Here is a 13573-nt window from a genome sequence, read left to right as displayed (position 1 = left end):
CTTCATAATTCTGAATCCTGAATCATTTAAATCAATTGAAATCAACTGATTAGCGTAAGCAGCATTTATATGAAATGAGCTGCCAAATGAAAAAGCCTTTAATGCTGGTGCAACTGTGACAAAAATATTTCATTTTCCCATCAAGTCCTTAAGCTTGACACAAGTTACAATCCTGTGAAAAAGTATTTGCCCTCTAAACAACTGGTTGTGCCACCTGTGGCAATGAGTCTTTCACACCGCTGTGGAGGAATTTTGGCCCACTCTTCTTTGTAGAATTGTTTAATTTGGAGGGCTTTCAAGCATGAACGGCCTGTTTAAGGTCGTGTCAAAGCATCTCCCAACTATGACTCGGCCAATAAAGTATCAATAAAGTAGTTCTGATTCAGATTCATCAGCTGCGGCAAGTCATCCAGGTCCTGAAGCCACAAAGCAGCCCCAGACCATTACACTACCAGCACCATGTTGAATTGTTGATATGGTGTTCTTTTTTTGAAATGCTGTCTTAATTTTATGCCAGATGTAACGAGAGTCAAACCTTCCACAAAGTGCAACTTTTGTCTCATCAGTCCACATTTTCCCAAAAGTTTTGGGGATCAAGATGGGGTTTTTTTTGGCAAATGTGAAACAAGCCTTTGTGTGCCATTTTTGTCCAGCCTCTTTCTCATAGTTGAATCATGAACTCTCATCTTAACTGAGACAAGTGAGGCCTGCAGTTCTTTAGGTGTTGCTTTGGGTTTCTTGTGGCCTCCTGGATGAGTCGCTGATGCGCTCTTGCAGTAATTTTGGTAGACCGGCCACTCCTGGGAAGGTTCCCCATGGTTTCAAGTTTTCTCCATTTATGGATAATGCCTTAGAAATGGATTTTTAACCCTTTTTGGACTGATAGATGCCATTGACTTTGTTTTTCAGCTGTTCTTGAGTTTCTTTGGATCGTGGCATGATGTGTAGCTTTTTGAGATCTTTTAGCCTACTTCACTTTGTCAGATAGGTTCTATTTAAGTGACTTCTTGATTCAACAGGTCTGGCAATAATCAGGCTTAGGTTTGGATGGCTTTTATCCCTTAATAAATTAAATAATATTTTAAAAAGTGTTCAGGTTCTCTTTGTCTAATACTATAGATTTGTTTGGATGATCTGAAACATGTTGGTGTGAAATATGCAAAAAGAAAGAAAGAAAGAAATCAGGAAGGGAGCAGTTACTTTTTTCAAAGCACTTGTTTTAGTTTGTTATATTAAACTTATCTTGATTTACAGCAATCATCTACGCAAAAACAAAACGACCCTTTTGCCACAATAAGTGGCAGTATAAAAGGCAGTGCCTGTACGGCTCCACAGTCACTCAGATTTTATTCGTTTTGCTGAAGAATCACACCGACATCTATCGATAAGATGGTCCAAGTGCAATCTGCTGTTTGTGACCAGAATTTAAAGGTTAGTTTAAAAAGGAAGCTTTTATTGTCAGTGCTCCCTTTAAGGCTAAAGACAGAGCTTACTTTTTTCTAAAGCGACAGACATCAGGGCAGCATGTCACACGGCTAGTCCAGAGAGAGCTAGCTCTAAACAACTGCCACTAAGACGCAGACACTAACTTTTTGTCAAACTTAACATCTAACATAACGCGAGGTGGTGAATTACACCGTCAACTTACCAACTCATAAATGTTGCTGAAGTTTTTCTGAGCCTTGCTTTTCTTTGCCTTTCGGCTGCTGCTTTTCTTGTTAGAAGCAGGAGGAACGTTAGCCGTGTCCAGCTGCTCCTCTTCAGCCTCAGCTTGCTCCTCCGGGCTGTCACCCAAAGTTAAATCTCCCAAGTCCAACGCCTCCTGGCCTCTCTGTTTACCTTTAAGTCTTCGCAGAGCCCGGGTAGACATTCTCTAATAATCATGGGTCACATACACTTGAATATGAACAATTAAAACAGCTGTTTTGCTAGCAGACAGGCACAGCAGACCAATGAACTGAGGGCGAATTCCATTGGTTTCATTTTCTTCTTCTTCGAAATGGTTCGGCGCTTCTGAGTGCGTCACTGCCCTCCATTGGATAGCTGAGAAAATGCAATAATAAAAAATAAAACGGTCAATATGCAAACAGGAGCGGGCAAGAAATAGTCAAAGCAGCAAGATAGAATATGAAAGAAGGAGATAAATAAGTATAGTGGGGAACACACAATCCAAGCCATATAAAGCCCATGCAATTTAAATAACTGTCGCAATTAATGAAACAATACAACATGTGGTATAAGCAGTTATAGTATTGCGCTCAGCTGTTTATAATTTATAATAGTTTATAATTTATAATTTGAATGACCAAGTGCCCAATTAGTCAGTAATAACTGGTGTATAAATGATTAATTAAAATGTAATGCAGCACAACATCTTTTTACAGTCTGTTTGCATTTCCCTCACGGAGCAGGAGGTGGCAGACCTAACCTAAATAAAACTTCATGAACAAAACTTATACTACAAGATATAAATAAGTATTAACAAGACAGTAACTATTTTAGCTGGGATAGGCGGATAAGCGGAAGTGAATGGATGGATGGATGGAGTAACTATTTTAAATGCAACAAGTACCGTACATTAGTGTTAGGCCCCAAACTAAAATGCTGGAGCACAGAACCCATAGATTATCATCTGCCAGCGTGCGTAATTCATAAACAGATATCTACAGAGTTAACTATAACTGCCTGACAGGTCAGCTGTGACACACACGCACACACAAACTAAACAAAGTTACAAAAGAAATAATTCCAACGTGCAGAACTCGTCTGACAACCAGCACCAAAAGCAAAGGAATATTTTTCCATTACAAGCCAACAATGGATAGCAGTCTGACAAAAAAAAAAAAAAATGCAGAAGAAGAAAGAAACAGCTGTGGCGAGAAAGGGAAATTCTGATGTATTGAAATAGTGTGCATTTGTGAAATGGGGAAGTTGCATTGCTTAAAATAACTCACCCGAGAAAGCTTGTAGAATACAGATACGAAGAACACACTTATGACACATAATGAGTCAAAGGATACAAGGAGTTTATTTACAACACATCATAATCACAGACAAAAAGATTAATAAACAGGCTGCATGGTGGCGTGTAGTTAGCATAGGTTGTGGGTTTGAATACACCATCTTGCCGGGGCCTTTCTGATTGGCGTTTGCATGTTCTCCCCAGGTGTTCTCTCTGGGTTACTCCCACGGTGTGAAGACATGCAGGTAGGGTGGTTAGGTTAATTGGTGATTCTAAATTGTCCATAGGTGTGAATGTGAGTGTGAATGGTTGTCTGCCTGTGTTAGCCCTGCGACAGACTGGTGACCTGTACAGGGTGTGCCCTGCCTCTCGCCCTATGACAGCTGGGATAGGCTCCAGCCCCCTCGCGACCCTGAATTGGATAAGCAGAAGAAAATCAAGGTCTATTTAATCCTATCAAACAGCACTGGGATCAGTTGCCTTTTTGGAAGGGTTAAGAACACTATTTTGATGCAGAACAACTTAAAACAGAAGTATCTACAGTCCTCTAAATTGACAATATTTGAGTGTGGATAACACTTCGCAGCTACAGGGCTTACATTTCTATTCTGCTTCTATTCTATTTGTTTTTTCTTTGCTTTTTGATGGTGATTAAAAAAAAAAACTTTCCCATTTCCTTCATTTATTCCTCACATTTTTCTGCAAGTTGAGGTAAGGAGGTATATATCTAACATGCTGCCCAGTCTAAAAAACTACATTTCAGAAAAGTTTATTCATCCAGAGTTACACAATCCAGTAAACTCTGTTGTAACTGGTTTTGAAGGGAAGGAATACTGGTTACTCATCAGTAACAGGCATGGGATTGTCATAAACTGCTTTTTCCAGGTCGCCTGCTTGTTTCCTGCGCATCTCCGGAGGAGGTCTTGGTGGTGGATTCTGAGGAGGATTCTTGATGCTCTCTCCAACCGGCTTTCGGGTCTCTTTCCGTGGAAGAATGGGCTCCCAGTGCTCCCCTCGGATTGCTGCCTAGAAAGCAAGAAGATGACAAATCAACAATGGGTGGCTTGTGAGTGATTAAGTTAAGCATGACTAAAACTTATTACTCAGTTCTGAAAAACAGGAAGATTATTCACAGTGGTGTTTATCTTTTACAATCACAGTAGTTTATAAAATAGAAAAATAAACAGTGCGACTCTGAAAGCTTCATAACCACATTTAGAGGTGCAGAAGAATTCAGTCACACCCCTTACAGCTCAGATTTCCTAACTACACGGCTGTGTCTCAACAGAGGCGTCAGTAATGAAACAATATCTTCCTTGTTACGGTTTCCTTATTACCACCAACTGGCCACTTCTTGCTTCAGTTAACAACTTTATCAAAGTTATTTAACTTACTAGACAGGAGGAAAAATATGATAAAAGATGCCAACTTACTGCGAGGTAGATGAGGCTGGCTATGCCAAGGCAGACACATCCAAGAACAGTGGCAAGCATAAAACCCCCAGGTACACAGATACTGAGACAATAAAAAAAAACAAAACAAAAGGATTTTGATGACAAAAAAATACAAATCACAATACTTAATACTTCGAGAGACTGATCGAGGGGAATGCTGTTTGTCTGAGATAACTCACGCAGCATGTAAAAATGCCCTGACATAGTAGTTCCTTGTCAGTGGTCCAAAAGCTTTTACACACACAGTGAAGCAGTACTGGCCCCTGAGAGAAAATCAGACACAATAATGAGCGACCATCACAGAATTTAAATCCATTAAAGTGCAGCACATATAAAGAAAAACATTAAAATGAACAGTATTTGCTTACGTTCTCTCCATACTCGTGCCCTTGGCCCTCTTGCCTCTGGGATATTCAAGCAGACACACAAACACCCCAGCAGCACTGGTTACCTGTCAAGGTGTTTTCTTTAAAATAACATTCTGTATTTGTATGCAACCTTTTCAAAGCAAGCACACGCAGTGCTTCACAGATATAAAAAGCCATAACATGAGAGAACATATGGCCAAGTTTTACGTTAACTCGCCATATCATTGTGCTTAACATATTGTGTGATGTACCATATACACTTCATGGCCACTTTATTAGTAACACTGGTTCAACTGCTTGTCAATATAAACACCAGTTCAATCAATTATGACGCAGGAACTAAATACAATTAGATTAGAGAGAATGGTTCAAAAACAAAAATCCCCCCCCAAACACACACACACAAAAACAACTTCAACCATAGTGATGCAAAAATACCTTGTGATAGCAGAGGTCAGAGAGGAATGGCTGCACTGATCTAGCAATGGTGCAGCAATAACTCAAATCTCTGAACACTGAATCTGTCAAACCTTAAAGCAGTCGGTCCTCGGCAGCTTTAGACCATCCTGAGAGCAATTTGTACTGCTGGGAAAATGAAACAGAGCCTACAGTGGGCAGGGGCTCAGAAAAACTGGACAAAAATCATGAAAAATGTTGCCAGGCTGACTGGTGATGGCTCTCTTTCTGCAACATTCAGGCGGTGAGGTAACAATTTGGCATGTCAGCAGAAGAATTGATAGCATTTCAGGATCATTTGAATGTAACAGCCAATCTGAGTATTGTTATGAGCATATCTGTCCCTGTATGACCACAGTGTAATAGCTCATTTCACTCAGGTAGCACGCCATGAAACCTCAGACTGGTTTCTTGAACGCAACACTTAAAATCCAACAGAGTCTGTTTAGGACATGCTGGAGGATAGATGAATTACATCATCTATTCTATCATTTCAACACAGACCAGACTGCCAAAGGTGCAGCCTAATATTAGCTGAGGAGCTTCACTATTGTAACGTTTAAAAATAACATACTGACATGTTGTAAGTATTTCATCTTCCTGTATGCATTATAGTTTTGGTTAAAATACTGCAGCCTAACTTTATATTAGTTTTAATCTGGACATTTTTCCGAGTTTACTCCCATCTTACAATCTTACATGACATGTTATTATTCTTATAACATAAAATAAAGGCTAAATAAGACCAAACCCAGACATATTTACCCAAGGGGGGACGGGGGGACAAGAGTATAAAGGATACACTGAATAAGCAGCAAACTGCCACCCTCTGAACTGTCCAGCAACGCCTATAATTCCTCCTGTGAGGAGAACTGAAAAAAGAACAGGAAGATTAAAACAATATACTCCAACAGACTGCACAGAGATGTGAAATTAAGTTTTATTATACTGCCAGAAATACTCAGCAAACAAACTAGAGAAGCTAAAAGTGCAATTCCCTCATGTCAGCGAATTAGCCAATAATTTGTAAGAAAATCCCCGAATACTCCCCCCCCCCCCCCCCCCCCCCCTCCCATTTTTTTTCATAATAATAATAAAGTTTTTTATACTCACTTAGACCCGACGCCAAAGCCTGCTCATTGGCCCACATAGCCCACTCGATCTTCCCCATTATGTTCACTTAACAGCTCCTCTGCTGCGTTCTGAAGCTCCTCCGGCGAAGATTCACGAAGGTTGTGATTGATTCTACAAGGAAGAAAATGTATTTACGAGATTTGAGGAGTGCAGACGGGCAGGCCAGGGGGCAGGGCTTCTTCTACCTTAGCCAATCCCCACTTCAGGCGTCATTTCCGGAAAACAAAACAAAACGCACCACTGCCGCGAAACAGGAAGCGCTGAAGGCTTCTTGCCAGGTGAAATAAGGAAATGAAAAATCAAATGCTGTCCGTGGACGTGCAAGATAATAAAAGATATGCGCTCTGACATAAGCGGTGATTGTTAAGTTACTGGAATCTTTTCAAAGACCCCCCGCCCCAATTTGCTGTCCTCTCTGCAGCTTTTATATCAGGTTTGTCATCGATTAAAGTTACGAGTTACCGAGAATTGATTTTTCATTGAATTTGATGGAATGACAAAAGACAAAAAATCTTGATCAAAATATATTTTATTGCACACCATAAAACGGACATGAATAAAATACACACTGTTGATCAGAAATGGTGATTAAGAAGAGGAAACAAAAAAAAACAAAAAAACTGTACACACAACAGTTTGATCAGACAGGTCAGAGGACACTAGGTTAGCTCCAGAGGTGAACAGTGTTCATGACTCAGCACATTCCTCACTGCAAGAATTTCCACTTGTTTACTGCCTGAGAGTCGAGCAGATGCTCATATCTATAACTGAATCCATTAATACCTGCAAAACAGCATCTACCTGGAGATGCACAGAAATGATTGAAGCTATGAAATAACACAAGGGCATAATGATAATGTAGAAACACAACAGGACAGATTAATATTTAAAGGGAGGCATATCAGCTTCTGCAGTGGTGAGGAAGATGTCTGGTATTGCTGCGATTTGTAAAAATTGTAAAAGTTATGTGTGACTAAATCAAATTGGCTTCATTATTGCTCAATAGAACATGTTCCTTCAGGGCTGCAGCAGGAATCACATCATTTTCTTGGGAAAACCATCAGATGAAAGCAGGTGCTGAGTGGGATCCTTTACAACACAAGGGCCTGGTCCAGCCTTGAATGCAATTAAAAAAGATCAAATGACAGATTTATCCTACTTTTGCTCACAGCTTCAAATTTATAGATTTATTTTGCCTCTTAAGAAATTTCAGCCTTTCAAATGAAGCATTCAGAGATCAAGGATTCAAGTCACTCTCGTGCTCTTTCAGCACCCTATTCAACTGAAGTAATGCAAGGCAAGGTTTCGTAAAAGCATAAGAGGAAATGTAGACACACGTCTAAACCTTTCTTGCAATCTGACAGACACATCACTTCCACCTTTTCACTGTGTATTGTGCGGTTTAGACGGATCAAGATATTTAAATCTAAAACCTAAAAATCTTTCAGTGTTTCAAGTAAGCTTATAAAAGAACTGAGTTTGAGCAATTGCTTGTGTGGGTAAATGCGTGAATACCTTGGTACTAATTATGTAGTTTATTCCTTTTGGGACAGGTTCCAGACCAATACTTTGTTTTAGCTCCTCAGAAAGAGAAGCACAGTTGACTGGAAGACCCTGAACGAAGCTGCAAAGGAGGAAGAAGCACTCAGCGACACATTTCAAAAGGGACTGAAAGCAAATACATCTTAATGTGTAAACGTACAATCCAGCCATTTATTCTGAGTCTAAAGCACCCATGTTTCTATTTGTAATTCTGTATTTATCTGGATTCTAACTGTACTCAGGCCACTTAACTTTTTCCACATTTTTTGTAGCCATTACACTGCTCATTGATCTAGACTTTACATCCGATTATGATCAAGTAAAAATTTTCTTAGAAACATTTGCAAATGTATTAGAAATCCTAAACTAAAAATTTTTAAATACAATATTATTCAGACACATAATTAACTTTGTGGAAGTCCATTTAGCAGTATTTACAGCTTCAGATCTCCATAGACTTTTCTCCATAAGATTTGCACATCTAGATTTAGGCAGTTAGCCTATTCTTCTAGGCAAGTCCTTGTTAAGCTGTGCTCAAATCATTCAAGTTTCCACAGTCAAGCTGTAGACATATGTCTAAAGATAATTAAAGCAAACAGGATGCACCTGACCACAATTTGGAGTGCAATGACAAAAGGTTTGCACACCATTAAAAAGGAGAGATTTCTATTCTTGATTTTTAACAAACTAAAACAAGTTTTACTTTCAGTTTTCAGAGTAGGTTCATGGGCAAAGTCTGTTTTATCTGTTTCATATTAAGTTCAAAAGTCCTAATACTTTCTAAATCCACCATAGATAAACTATATGTGTATGCCAATTTTATTTTTCAAAAGGATTAACAGCTTTTAGCAGTTAAACAAATGAGCCTAACATCCTTCAACTTACTCTGCTCCGTTGGTTTCTGGGGGAAAGAAATGTTGAACCACCTGCACAAATTCAGGAACATGCTGCTGTAAAGTGAAGATCACAGCATTGGGCCCTGCATCAAAAGTGTAGGCCACCTACAAGATAATAAACACAACGTGACCATCACCTAAGGAGTGCAAGTTTCTCGTTCTCCAATTTAAAACCACCTCAACTTTCCCATCTTCATTACACCATGTTAAAAATTCAGCTGCATGAACTGAGAAATTATTAACAAGAAGACAAAGAAAAAAAGGATGTGTGCTTCACAAGAAAGATATGAAAGTAAACATACTGTTTGAAGCACTTTAATATAAGATTTAAACATTAAGACAGAATATAATCTGTACTTGATGTACATCTGTAGCTCAGCATATTTCAGCTCCATTAATTTAAAATAATTAATTGACTGACATGACTTCCAATAATTTTTTTTAAAACTGTATTTTATCCATCCCTCCTCTTATCCTGTTCAAGGTCGTGGGGGTGGGGGGGGTGGGGCTGGAGCCTATCCCATCTTACACAGGGCGAGAGGCAGGGTACACCCTGGACAGGTCGCCAGCCTGTCGCAGGGCCAACACAGAGAGACAGACAACATCCACACTCACATTCATGCTCTCATTCACACCTATGGGCAATTTAGAGTTTCCAATTAACCTAACCCCAGTAAGTGCATGTCTTTGGACTGTGGAAAACCCACACAGACACAGGGAGAACATGTAAACTCCACACAGAGAGAGAGGGAGGGAGGGGCCTGGGACAAGGTGGAATCGAACCCAGGCCTTCCAGATGGTATTCCAATTGTGAGGCAGCAATGGTAACCACCGCGCCGCCCCAACTTCAAACACAGTGCTGCAAAGGGCAAGTTTATTTTAATCTATAAGAAACTTAAGTTTTCTTCCTTTTTTTTTGACAGTATGGTATGGTGTTATGTGATAGTCTGGCAACCTGTCCAGGGTGTACCCAAACCCTTCCCCTATGTCAGCTGGGATAGGCTCCACCCACCCTGTGACCCCAAGTTGGATAAGCAGAACCCCCCCCCCCCCAAAAAAAAAAACAAACAATGGTTGGTCATGCATACAAATGCAATAAAATGTAATTAAATTAAGGTAAACACAAATTTGTATAAATGAATGAAATCTGCTGCACTGATATTTCCTCTGCAGCACCACTGAGCAGCTGCTCACCCTTGTCTCCCCGTAATGCTTGTTATAACGATGGACCAAGCTGATGATCTGTTGAGACACATGATTGAGGTAGAAGATAGGCGGGTACGTGTCAAGGCAGGTGGCATGGAACTGGTTACTATCCTGCATGGTTAGTTCACCAAATGCAGCAAAGTCCTTTTTTCGTATTGCTTCAATCATCTTTACCATTCGGCCTGGGACAACAGACTCAGCACGGTGCTATGCAGACACACAAAAAACAGACACACACATAACTAAAAAAAAAAAATTTAAGGAAAACTTTTAAAATCAGAGTATAGCATCTATGTGTGTGTGTGTGTGTGTGTGTGTGTGTGTGTGTGTGTAAGGCGGACAAAGTACCTTTAATAGGCAGCTTGTTTTTACACTGGTTTGCATTCCAGAGGTGCTGCCTACTGGCTTCCGCTCTGCACTGGCCTGTGACAAAAGTGCATTAAATTAAACCTGTTGTAACTTTCACATTCCTGGATTACTAAAGTCATTTTCTCCACAAGCACAAATTTAATAGCACATTACTGTCCCACATCAGGCCTTTTGTTCTTATTTTGACTCAGTCGCACTCATATACACACAGCCAGACCTACCACTAGTACAAGGATTCTGAGCTCAGGCCAGTGAGTCTCTGGCTCCACCTGCTGGGCTAGACTGTCCTTCCCATCCTCTTTATTTCCCATGATCCACTGGACGAAACCCCCATAAATGCTCCGGCATGCGCTGCCTGAGCCTTGACGAGCAATCCCAGACAACTCTCCCTCTATTCCAAATACCCGAGCCAGAGTGTAAACTGCACCACAGAAGAGCCAAGCGAGTGAAGCAATATCAGACATGAGAAAAATGGACTAGGAAATACAGATGCTAGCAAAAGTGCATCATAGCAGACAGTCTCACCTAGACAAGCAAATCCAGCTGCTGATGAGGCGAGTCCAGCAGCAGTGGGGAAGTTGTTAACTGAGCAAATGTGGACTTTCTGGGACAAACCAGCTGAATCCATGCAAGGGTCTCCATCATTCCGCCTCTTCCGTGCCAATCTTCGAACTTAAAATAGAGCACAAAAATAAATAAATAAATAAAATCACATAACAGTATGCATCTGTTTTCTGTCCACTTTAAGATTTTAAGATTTAAAAAATAATAACACTCACTCTCTCTCAGACAGGACTGTAGTCTGGGATGGGTTACATCCTCCTCTTTGCCGTTGAGCCATATTCGATCCTCCTGAAATGATCTGCTGGTTGCAACTGTTGTGGTTGTTTTCAGCTGAACAGAAGAAGAAATTAAGGTATGTCCATATCAAACTGTATTTACAGTGCTGTGCAAAAGTCTTGAGCCACCCCCTTTTCATTTTATCTTGTTTCCAAGGAGCCAGCCTCTCGTGTAATTTTTTCAAGTGTTTATGAGCAATTGTTCTCCAGGGTTTTTGAAGGTCTTTCAAAGTTTTTCTTTGGACATTGGCTGATTTTTCACTTATTTTTAGTCCAATCCTTGTGCCTGACCATTTTCAGGGGACAGTTTTTCTTTTGTTTGTTAAACCACCTAACACTGACCTGTAAATCATTCAAGCATAAAAAAGGCATCTAACTCAATGAATGATCCAGTGTTGTGTCTTCACATAACAGACAATGTAGTGAAGAACAAATTTAAATAGTATCTTTAGGCACTTTAGTATTTTTCAGCCTGTTGCAAAAACATATTTGCTTCCATTTCTTTAGTTAAATCTATGAAAAATGTCAAAGATAACAGTTTGACAGGCATAAAATAGTATTATCACTGACAAGGTGGTTCCCAAAAAGCTATTAGCGGAAAACTTGGCATGATATACACTGTGCCCTTAAAGAATCTGAGGGAACTGGACAAGTGGAGGACAAAAAGAAGTGGCAGGCCTAAAAAACTATCTACAGCAGATGAACAGCATCTGAAAGTCACATCATTAAGTAACAGGAAAAAAAAAATCCAGCAAAAATCCAGTTGATCTATCTACTGTTTGTTGAAGCCTCATCAGAAATGATCTCAACACAGTAAAAGTATACCTGGAACGAAAAACACACAATTCTAACACTATCACTCATGGACTGGCAAAAGGTAGTCAATGTCCAAAGAAGAGCTTTGAATGTTCTTCAAAAAGCCTGGAGAACTATTTCTGAAGACTACTTAAAAAAATGACAAGAAAGCTGTATGAGAGTTCAGGCTGTGTTGAAGAGCAAAGGTGGAAACACCAAATACTGACGTGTGAAAAGCACAAAACACAATTTATGTGGAGACAATATAAAAGTTATGTCATTTGTCTGTAATCTGAATAACAGAGTTAGGATTTCTTCTAGTGGTTACTGTTACATTTTTTTTTCAATATTCCTTTAGTAGATCACATAGATGTGGACAGTTAAAGTTTTGTATAACTGAGTTCACAATGCAAAGAACTGCACTACAGCAGACAGCAGTAGTTATTTTGCAGCTCTAGACAGGACCATATAAGGAAGCGTGTTTTCCTATAGACACAGGCTTTATAAGATGATGAGAATATCGTTCTAACATACCTGGTCTTGATGCAATGTGACGCTCAAAGATGAGTTAATGGGTAGAATTAAGTCTTCATTTCTCTTCCCCCCTGAAAAGTAAAAAAGCTTTACACGGAGTGCACAACTGAGGTATCATCAGACTGACATTAGGATAATAATTCAATCACTTTGACGGCCAATATTTACCGTCTAGTCAGTTTCCGTTGAGTCCAAAACAAACATTGCTAACTTAAACACAAGTCGAGGTGATACTTACAGTATTTAATGACAGCTATATTCACGGGAGCGGTACATGTAACTATATGTAGCTGGTCAATCCTGTCCTCCGGCATGGCTCTGCATATAAACCAATGCTAAAACTACCTGGATATTTTAAACACACTGTAAAACACTCCAGTTGTGTTTAGCAAGTTCAGCATGGCTGCTTGAATCTTACTGTTGCGTTTCCGAGCAGGTTCACCCGATTGGTTAGGGATAACATGTGACTAATCTGCCAACCAATTAGAGTAGAGCTGGTTGTACTGAAGTCTAAATAGCCAATGAGAGATCATCTGACCACGGTCGTGTGAAAATGAGGCAAGGAGAGACCAACCCAGACCCCTGTCACCAGGGGTAGGGTTTATTCAAGTCAATACATTATATTTATGAATTAGAAAGTCTTGATAATTGCTCAGGAAAAGCAAATAAAGACAAGTTACTGTTAATAGCACAACTGCATGATTCAGTTGTGGACAAAGGTTCTCAGTTACGGTACTAACATAAATGTGTTGTAGTACGTCAAATGCTTTCGTATACTGTACATCAGTATTGGTACTGATATCCATGAAGGCAGTTCTGTCCGTATGGTGACCACACTGACTTTAGACAACTAACCCTGTTTCCAAATAAGTTAGAACATTGCATAAAATGCAAATAAATAATTTTAAATATAAAATATTTAAATATAAAATAAACAAATCATAATGATTCTCATAATTGAAATGTTTTTAAAATAAGCATAAAAAAAATCTATTTTGATATTTTATTTCAGAACTCA

At 39.6% G+C, this 13573-nt stretch overlaps 3 protein-coding genes across 3 annotated transcripts in view; all 3 read right to left on the bottom strand.

The window, feature by feature from the left end:
• tcf25 (TCF25 ribosome quality control complex subunit) overlaps positions 1–1995 on the bottom strand; it is a 28522-nt gene extending 26527 nt beyond the window's left edge. The window contains exon 1 of the mRNA XM_030722140.1: positions 1649–1995. Coding sequence (XP_030578000.1) covers positions 1649–1870 — 222 coding nt within the window. The 5' untranslated portion in view covers positions 1871–1995. The remainder of the gene's footprint in view (positions 1–1648) is intronic.
• Positions 1996–3009: 1014 nt separating this feature from the next.
• On the bottom strand, positions 3010–6584 carry cyba (cytochrome b-245, alpha polypeptide). The gene is made up of 6 exons (XM_030726004.1): positions 6354–6584; positions 6043–6112; positions 4785–4859; positions 4596–4679; positions 4396–4477; positions 3010–3988 (listed from the first exon to the last, which is right to left on the bottom strand). The coding sequence occupies exons 1-6, from the start codon at positions 6409–6411 to the stop codon at positions 3800–3802; spliced, it is 558 nt and encodes a 185-aa protein (XP_030581864.1). The 5' UTR covers positions 6412–6584; the 3' UTR covers positions 3010–3799.
• Positions 6585–6885: 301 nt separating this feature from the next.
• mvda (mevalonate (diphospho) decarboxylase a) lies at positions 6886–12986 on the bottom strand. The gene is made up of 10 exons (XM_030725996.1): positions 12794–12986; positions 12556–12626; positions 11167–11281; positions 10913–11059; positions 10609–10808; positions 10367–10441; positions 10007–10225; positions 8802–8917; positions 7890–7998; positions 6886–7490 (listed from the first exon to the last, which is right to left on the bottom strand). The coding sequence occupies exons 1-10, from the start codon at positions 12867–12869 to the stop codon at positions 7410–7412; spliced, it is 1209 nt and encodes a 402-aa protein (XP_030581856.1). The 5' UTR covers positions 12870–12986; the 3' UTR covers positions 6886–7409.
• Positions 12987–13573: the final 587 nt, after the last annotated feature.

This window comes from Archocentrus centrarchus, chromosome 3, assembly GCF_007364275.1.
Source record: "Archocentrus centrarchus isolate MPI-CPG fArcCen1 chromosome 3, fArcCen1, whole genome shotgun sequence".
NCBI lineage: Eukaryota > Metazoa > Chordata > Actinopteri > Cichliformes > Cichlidae > Archocentrus > Archocentrus centrarchus.
The sequence above is the reverse complement of the archived record's forward strand: the minus strand, read 5'-3'. Positions and strand labels throughout refer to the sequence as shown.